The sequence below is a fragment of the Miscanthus floridulus genome, chromosome 11 (genome assembly GCF_019320115.1).
Source record: "Miscanthus floridulus cultivar M001 chromosome 11, ASM1932011v1, whole genome shotgun sequence".
NCBI classification, from domain to species: domain Eukaryota; kingdom Viridiplantae; phylum Streptophyta; class Magnoliopsida; order Poales; family Poaceae; genus Miscanthus; species Miscanthus floridulus.
In genome coordinates, this window is record NC_089590.1 from 88038071 (window position 1) to 88046505 (window position 8435).

General features: G+C 45.2%; 1 protein-coding gene and 1 long non-coding RNA gene across 3 annotated transcripts; one reads left to right on the forward strand and one right to left on the reverse strand.

Annotated features, from left to right (window-relative positions):
- Window positions 1–1438: 1438 nt before the first annotated feature.
- Window positions 1439–5853, reverse strand: LOC136491513 (uncharacterized). Of its 2 annotated transcripts, XR_010768066.1 has the most exons (5): window positions 5641–5853; window positions 3929–4223; window positions 3489–3694; window positions 2150–2422; window positions 1875–1988 (listed from the first exon to the last, which is right to left on the reverse strand). It is a non-coding gene; the product is annotated as an uncharacterized lncRNA (long non-coding RNA). The 2 variants fall into 2 exon arrangements; XR_010768065.1 differs by lacking the exon at window positions 1875–1988 and adding an exon at window positions 1439–1715 and having other exon boundaries at window positions 3489–4223.
- LOC136491511 (anthocyanidin reductase ((2S)-flavan-3-ol-forming)-like) lies at window positions 5562–7600 on the forward strand. Its single transcript, XM_066487840.1, has 5 exons — window positions 5562–5840; window positions 6217–6383; window positions 6583–6789; window positions 6900–7059; window positions 7173–7600. The coding sequence occupies exons 1-5, from the start codon at window positions 5696–5698 to the stop codon at window positions 7598–7600; spliced, it is 1107 nt and encodes a 368-aa protein (XP_066343937.1). The 5' UTR covers window positions 5562–5695.
- Window positions 7601–8435: the final 835 nt, after the last annotated feature.

Consider the following 8435-nt stretch of genomic DNA (forward strand, 5'->3'; position numbering starts at 1 on the left):
AGTTATCGTGCTAGCCGAGAGTGGTGGGTTAATTCCTATCATGTTACGGCTAGTGGTTCATCACTCTGGCGAGGCATGAGAGTGATCGGTTCACTTCCTACCATGTTAGCTAGACGGTCAGCGTCGATCACGTATCATGAAGCTGCGAGCAACGCAGAACGTGGAGAATCGTTGTGAATCGCTCGCGTCGTCTACCAGCCATCCGATGCCATTGAGCTATTCTCCCTTGCCGTTGATGCATTCAAGATCCGCTTCACCCAAGCTCCGAATGCTCGAGACCCATGAAAAGGTGACGAAAGCAGTGAAGCGTTGTCCTCCAGACCATGCATCGGTGATGTAAGCTCCAGCAACGACCAGCGGTGGCAACAAACTACTACTCCTTGTTAGTGCTAAAGAAAAAAAATGACGCGTTGACACAGCGGCGGGCTAGGTTCAGAAATGCCAGTGATCGATGAGGACTCGCCAGGCACCGCATTGACGCGGCGGCGGGCTCGGCCACCACCACATGCACGATGCTCATGGGCCGCTCATCTTGGGCCTCCTGTCTCCCCTTGCGGGCTTACATGGGCCACGAGGCTTAGCAGTTGCTCTTTCCTGTAGGATCGTAGTTGCTCATTCCTGATCGCAGCAACCCTACAGCATCCTTCACAAACCGCATCCTCTCTCTACTTTCTCATCTCTTTTTTATTGTTTCATCTCGCCGGCAATGGTTACCGCAGAAGATAGAGGCCAGCCGATAGAGGCCAGCCGGCAATCGTTTCATCTCTTTGGCCCGTGGCAACAATTTTTTTGCCCCCATTTATTTTAAAATAAAAAAATGATTATATATCTGCACTTTCCTTTTCCATTGCTGAAACTTCTGTGTAATCTGCCACTTAGATATCATCTAACTCTCAGACCACTTACAGATATCAGAAAAAGGAGGAAATGATCCAGTAATTCACCAAAAGGTCATGCAGGATAACTGCCCTATTGGGAAGGAAATTGACACCTAATGGTGTTTTGGTAGTCAAAAAGGGTGCATAGGTTTGATAGATACAAAAGACCCAATAACTAATAACTTTTACTTAGTAGCAAACCACAGTTAAATTACAGAGCACCTTCACAAAACATGGTGCTGCGGCAGCAACTATAGCAAGACCCTTACAAGCCCTAGAATTGCTGGCATAACTTTACTGACTAAGTGCCTCTAGGTTCTTGTATGCTTTGAGCTGATTCAAAGCACTATCCAGCAAAACCTTCTTACTGCCATTGATCACTCTCATTGACTGTTTGAGCTCACTCTTGGCTACAATCAGCTCGTTTTGTAGTTTCTTGATCTTCAGCTCATCCCTGATGTTCTCGAGGTCCCTGATCTTCTCCTCAATGAAATGTAGGCTCTCATGGTCTGGTTGAAATCCTGATGGTACCAAAGCCCAGGGCATGTCATCTCGTAAAGGTGGAGCAGAGGGTGTAGGGTGCCCACCTTGTGAACTGCTTCCTAGAACCAATATCATTTTCTGCAAACAAGTACAGGTGTTAGTTTCTATAGCTTTTAGACATCAGAAACGCCGGATCGTTCTTTCACATATGCTTCTCCTTGCAGATTCCCAAGCACATGGCTCTTCAGATATTATGATCAAACTATTGCTGAAAATTGAGCTGCTGCCCTGTCTAGAAGTGGCCTACCATACTCTTGGTTCTTCTTCCAAATTACTGCTGCCAAGAGCTTGTGCCTTCAAATGAAAGCAGTTACATATCAAGAGTGAGCATTTCAGTACAACCCAGTGATAAGAGAACAACAGTATATTTGTCAAAAGAAAATGCATATTGCTAATTGAAACTGATGACATTGATAACGCCTCCCTCCTCTCCCTCCTCCCCCACCCCCTCCTGACGCCACATCCTCCGACCCGACCCTGAACAACGGCTGATGACAACGACGGCGGCACACAGACGGAGACAGCGGCTAATGAACCCTAACTGCCGGAGACAGCGGCGAATGAACCCTAACGACACGAAAATATCCTTTAGTCATTAGCAAGTCAAATTTTCATGTGTGATAACAAATAGAATTCTTGTTGGTTGGTCTGCAGTGAATAAACTATCCCACTGGATCCATCAATGAATGAAGAAAAGGCAGTATATTTATTGAGAACAGAATAGAAACCTCCATGCTAAGTATAGTCAGTTGTTGTCCACCACCGATACTATGACTGAGACGAGTCCTTCTCATTTCCAGCTGATATCTGGGAAAAATCATGCCATCCGTCCAAATGTTTGCTTTCTTTGTTAGATAGAGCCGATTCCATAACATCTCCGTGCACAACAATTTTTTTTGTAGAATTCTCCTTAGTAAATCTGGTAGGAGAATTCCGTGATAAAGTACAACTGTGTGCCTCTTCCTTATCAGCTGGGACTCCCTCATCATAGTTGATATAACCTGAAACATATACAGAAACATAGGGCTGATCCATCATTTTGGAAATGAGTTGGGACACCCAATACACCCACTGTAAAGTCATTGCTTTCCATATGTTGAAATGATTCATTTTGCTTATTCTCCTCCATATTCTGATTGAAAAATGGAAGGAGATCAGCTACTCCAAATTTTTCAGCTGAAAAAAAAGAACAAAATGTATATAAATTTATGGTGTGCCTTACGACATTATAGTACGAGGGATACTAGCATTCCAAGAGAGATTATGCTGTGGTAGAACAAGGCTCTGGTGATGTAATAGATTGATAAACAGGAGCACAGGGCACAACTACAAGTTCATATGTGCTAATATGAAATGCGAGTCCCATTGGATTTGGCTGACAGTCCAAGCTGTTCCCAAGGGGAAACAATAATTAGTTATCAAGATGTCCACAGACCTAAAGCCATAGGACTTCTACCTGCAATGAAACAATGAGGATGTTGCATAACAGTGGTACCATAGGCATTACAACCTAATACACTTTTCTCTGCAAATTATATGGAGCTTTTCTGAAGCACTAATAGTTTTTTTCCTTAGTCACTTGTCCATATGTCCTTGTCAGAGGTCGAACATCTTTCAGGTTCAAACCATTAACAGGTTAGTTTCTTTTAAAATGATATTCTTTCTTATGATCAGGTATGAGCTGATGCCTTTTCCTCCAAGATATTAACGGCTAGCATTAACAGACTAATTTCAAATCTATAGCAATAATAGCACAGCTTTACCTGACACTGACAAGTATCAATTTACAGTTTTTTTCTACATTAGATCAATGCTTAAGCTTTTTGGGCATACAGTTGACAATAGATTGTGGTTCAGTTTTCATATAGCTGTGGACATTTAGAACGAGGAAGCAAACCAAGGCACTAACTAATTTATGATGACATAGGGTTAGACACTGCATTAAGCTTTCCATGTCACTGAAGAAAACCAACATGGAGGTACACAGTGATTGCAGAATCTTCACAAGAACAGTGGCATTATATGTAACAAAAAAATTCAACTTATAATCAAGTAGTAGCAGGATACCTGGGTGTGGGTTTGGCACCGTCGTCCTAAAGCATGAACAGGGTGATGGCCACCCAGCTTTCGCGTTCGCGTCGCCGTGCTGCTGCTGCAGACGCTCCACTTCGCGGACCAGAGGAAGACGGAGGCCGCCGTGACGGAGCTGCTCGTTGGCTTCAACTACACGTGGAGACATGGGACTGACCTCGAAGCGAAGGTCAGATTGGAGTCTGCGGTGGGTCGGCGGCGACAACGATGATGATTGGGCAGGGTGTGTTGGTGACATGCATGTGTCAGTATCATATCTGAATTCTGAACTACATGTGGACACATGGGACTGAGCTTGAAGCCAAGCTCAGATTGGAGTCAGCGGCGGGCGGAGACTCGCCCGTGCCGCCGCCCTGCCGCATCGAGAGAGATGGGGAGAGAGATGGAAGGGAAGAGAAGAGACTGTGGAGACTCACCCGCGAGGGGAACGGGGGGAGGGGGCCGCCGGTGCGGACTCACCGGCGCCATGAACGGAGGGGGAGGGGGCCGCCAGTGCGGACTCACCGGTGACAGGAACGGAGGGGGAGGGGGCGGCCGGTGCGCCGCTCGGGGGGCGCTGTCGCCTCTCGGGAGACCGAGAGAAAGATAGGATGGGGCGAGTTGGGGAGCTGAGGGCTGGTGAGGAGGGGTCGGGCCCGGATCTCGCCGGAGACGATGCCGGAGCGGCGCAGCGTGTCGAGATGGATGGCGGACGGCGGCGGCGAATGAACCCTAAAGAGACAAAAAAAAATCATCTTTTTTTTAAAAGCAAATATTCATCTATAGTACTTCAATCATACGTCCCAACTATACTACTCACAACATTATTTTTATATTTATAAATTTACCGTTTTACCCTTGATTAAAAAAAACTACGAAAAAGAAATTATCACTCTTTTATTTAAAGTCCTAGTCCTCTCAACTTTGGAGGCGTTACGGCGCATATGGGCCCACCGACCATAAACATATCTAACGCCTCCCGACGCCTCCCTCATTGACGCCTCTCAACGCCTTCCCTCTTATGGGCCCACCAATCATAGACACAGCTAACGCTTCCTGACGCCTCCTCAACCATAGTAAAAAAGTTCCTTTAGAATACATGTTTACATGTTGCTAATCATGCTTATATATGAGAAACATAAGGGTGCAATTAGTTTTTTAATTAATGCAATTAATTAGTTAGTTCATTTAGGTACTTCGTCTATTAACTATAGTTTTTTGTAACATAGTAAATATTTTTCATTCACTTAGCAGACATTGGCAGTTTTTAATTTCCAGATCGCTGGTCATGCATGACTGCTGGCGCGACCAGGTGTGCCAGAGATGGTACTGTCCTTCAGCGTGTTTTTTCTGGAGACCAGCCGAACAGAGCCTAGGGCCTTGCACCTCCAAATTTGAAGTTTTTTTCAATCTCTCTTCATCATATTAATTTTTAGACGCATGTATAGAGTATTAAATGTAGGTAAAAAAATAACTAATTATACAGTTTAGTTGTAAATCACGAGACGAATCTTTTAAGCCGAGTTAGTGCATGATCGGATAAAGTTTGTCAAATACAAATGAAACGTGCTACAGTGTCCAGATTGAAAAAATTTGCAATCTAAACAAGGCCTAGGCCTGGTTTAGATTGCAAGTTTTTTCACTCTCTCTCCATCACATCAAATCTTTGGACACATAGTTGGAGTATTAAATATAGATAAAAAAAAATAACTAATTACATAGTTTGATTGTAAATTACGAGACGGATCTTTTGAGCCTAGTTAGGCCATGATTGGACAATAATTATCAAATACAAACGAAAATGCTACAATACCAAATACTGATTCCTAACCTCAATCTAAACAAGGCCCGGTCTTTCAACGTGTTTTTTCTGGAGAGGTGACATAAAAGTCGACGACGTGCTACATAGGTTGTTAGACCGTTCGATGCAAAGTATGTGCATCATATCAAAGTGGACGACGTGCTATGGACCGTTCGATCCAAAGTACTCACCGATCGACAGCCTTTTCGTCGATCAGGCTGATCAAAGTTACCAGTCCTCTCAAATCTCGCCCCAGACTATATAAAATCTCGCCCGAAACTATATATATATATATAGCTACTAGTCCTAGCAAACTAATTTCATCAATCATCAGGCTGCTGTACTGACCGACAGTCACCGGCAAGCAGCATCGACAACTCGACGACGAGGGAGCGTTGCGTTGATGGCCGGCGATATGTCGTCGTCCGCAGGCGACAACAACAAGAAGACGGCGTGCGTGACTGGAGGGAGCGGGTACATCGGCTCCGCACTCATCAAGTTGCTGCTGGAGGAGGGCTATGCCGTGAAGACGACGGTCAGGAACCCCGGTTCGATTCTCCCCTCTTTTCGGTTCAGTGTTTCGTGGTTGTTGCTATTCCGGGCTGTGCAGGTAACGGCACGGCACCTTTATTGGAACTTCGGAGTGCGTAAAAATAGCACAAGGATTTCAACGGTTTTACTACCGAATTCTGATTGGGTGGCTTCTGATTTTTTTTTTTTAACGAGGTTTCTGATTTTATGGTTCAACAGCAATAAAGAAATCCTAGAATATGGTATTTGAGGCTTTTGAGCTAGGCGCACAAATGCTTTTACTGTTGCAGATAGATGGTGATGGTTGTGATGTAATTGTGAATCCCACCACGGCCCTACCCATGCTTAGAATTGACCTTGATTTGGTTTGTTTTTTATTCCCTGAAACCCCAGATGACATGCAGAAGAACTCCCACCTCAAGGGCTTGCAGCAGCTTGGACCGCTGACGGTCTTCCGCGCCGACATGGACGAAGAAGACAGCTTCGACGACGCCGTCGCCGGCTGCGATTACGTCTTCCTCGTCGCCGCCCCGCTGAACTTCTCAGCACAGGATCCAGAGGTGCGCAAACATCGTCACCACGCTCACCACACCACGAGTCGTCGTTGTCACATAACCGGCACTCACTCTGACTCTGTGCTACATACGACAACATCCCCTGTGTCGATCTCAATCGATACCTCTTTTTCACTCCAATCATCAGTAGGGTGGTTTCAGAAAGAACTGACTTTTTGGCCTGCTTGCCGATGCCCGATGGCAGAAAGAGCAGATCGAGCCGGCCGTCCGAGGAACGCTGAACGCAATGAGGTCGTGCGTGAAGGCCGGGACGGTGCGGCGCGTGATCCTGACCTCGTCGGTGGCCGCAGTCATCAGGCCGGACCTGCAAGGCGACGGGCATGGGCATGTGCTGGACGAGGACTCATGGTCCGACGTCGAGTACCTCAGAGCCAACAAGCCACCAACCTGGGTCCGCCGTCCGATGATTCTGCACCCATTCTCCATCGATGCTACTACCTATTTTCGTGTGTCGGCCACTGCTAGGTCAGTTTGATGGTGACCTGTATTGCTTGCTTGCAGGCACACTGCGTGTCCAAGGTGCTCCTGGAGAAGGAAGCGTGCAGGTTCGCGGAGGAGCACGGCATCAGCCTGGTCACCGTCTGCCCCGTCATCGTCGTGGGCGCGGCGCCGGCACCCAAGGCCCGCTCGAGCATCGTCGACTGCCTCTCCTTGCTGTCCGGTGAGTCAGTCAAGATCCTGCGGCCGCCAAACTAATTCTTCGCTTTTTAATAATTAAAAAGAAAAAAAAACAATAGAGTTCGCGTGGATGATCGATCGATTGCTGATCTTCAGGCGACGAGGCAGGGCTCGCCATGCTCAAAGGCATCCAGAAGTCCTCCGGCGAGGTGCAGCTGGTCCACGTCGACGACCTCTGCCGCGCCGAGCTGTTCCTCGCAGAGGCGGCGGCGGCCAATGGGAGGTACATTTGCAGCAGCCTCAACCCGGCCCTCGTCGAGCTCGCGCGTGAAAACAAATTTGTAGGCAACGGCAACGGCCGGCCTCAATTCCGCGCTGTGGATATATTATATATGTTTGCAGGGGTTTCCAGCTCTGATTTTTTACACTTTATTTGCAGCGACGACGACGAGGAGAGGCCGAGAGTGAGCGTGTCGTCGGAGAAGCTGGTCCGGGAAGGGTTTCAGTACAGGCACAACACCCTGGATGAGATATACGACAACGTGGTCGAGTACGGCAAGGCATTAGGAATTCTGCCCTACTGATGATATATATATATAGATGCCCGAGCTTAAATAAAATAAATGGGCAGTGTGTTATGTAGCAGTCGGGCAAGTACTTTAAATAAGTTATATGGACATTTTCTATTGGGAAAAAAATGTTCAAGGAACGCTGAACGTAATGAGATACCTGCACCTAATAAAAAAATTGCTTATATATACCTTTGCGTTCTCGCTATTCATTTTTCAACACAATATCTACCCACGATAGAATGTGATGTCTGTTTGGTTGTGATCGATTTATCATTACTCTATATTTTTCATCTCTATCTATACTTTTTTCTCGCTTTCATGGCACCTCTCCTTATCTTGAATATATGTTTAGTTGAAATTTTAGCTTAAGTTATATTAACACTTGGCAAGTGTGTCGTGTTATTATGAATCTAGATTTTTGGCTTTCAAATTTGTATCTTATCTTTCAAAAAAATTTGTATCTTATTAGTGCCTACAATTTTTACTTATACTTTAAGTTGAAAACACTGGTGTTTATTGTAACTTTTTAATCAAAACTTTTCTTTTGTATTATATTAAAATCGATTCTAGGTTCCCAATGCACCTTTTGTTACTACAGTGCCATAAACAATAGTTTTGAATTTTCTCCACTAAAGATCTTTTTGTGTATTATTATTATTCTAATAAAAACACAATTCTTACAATTAAATTACATGTAGTACGTTGCAATGTTTCAACACAAAATGTAAAAATTACCTTAAATAATATAACAACTTACATAATGTCTTGTCATACAGTATGCTACTATTAGTAATTAGAGGCTCCATCTAAGAGGCGCGCTAGAAAAGATAAATCGCTATTGATAATA

Excerpts from the sequence above, each read along its gene's own strand:
- LOC136491511 (XM_066487840.1), top strand. The coding sequence starts at position 5,696 with ATGGCCGGCGATATGTCGTCGTCCGCAGGCGACAACAACAAGAAGACG. Across the intron at positions 5,841-6,216 it reads GACGACGGTCAGGAACCCCG|ATGACATGCAGAAGAACTCC; the intron begins GTTCGATTCTCC and ends CTGAAACCCCAG. Across the intron at positions 6,384-6,582 it reads TCTCAGCACAGGATCCAGAG|AAAGAGCAGATCGAGCCGGC; the intron begins GTGCGCAAACAT and ends GCCCGATGGCAG.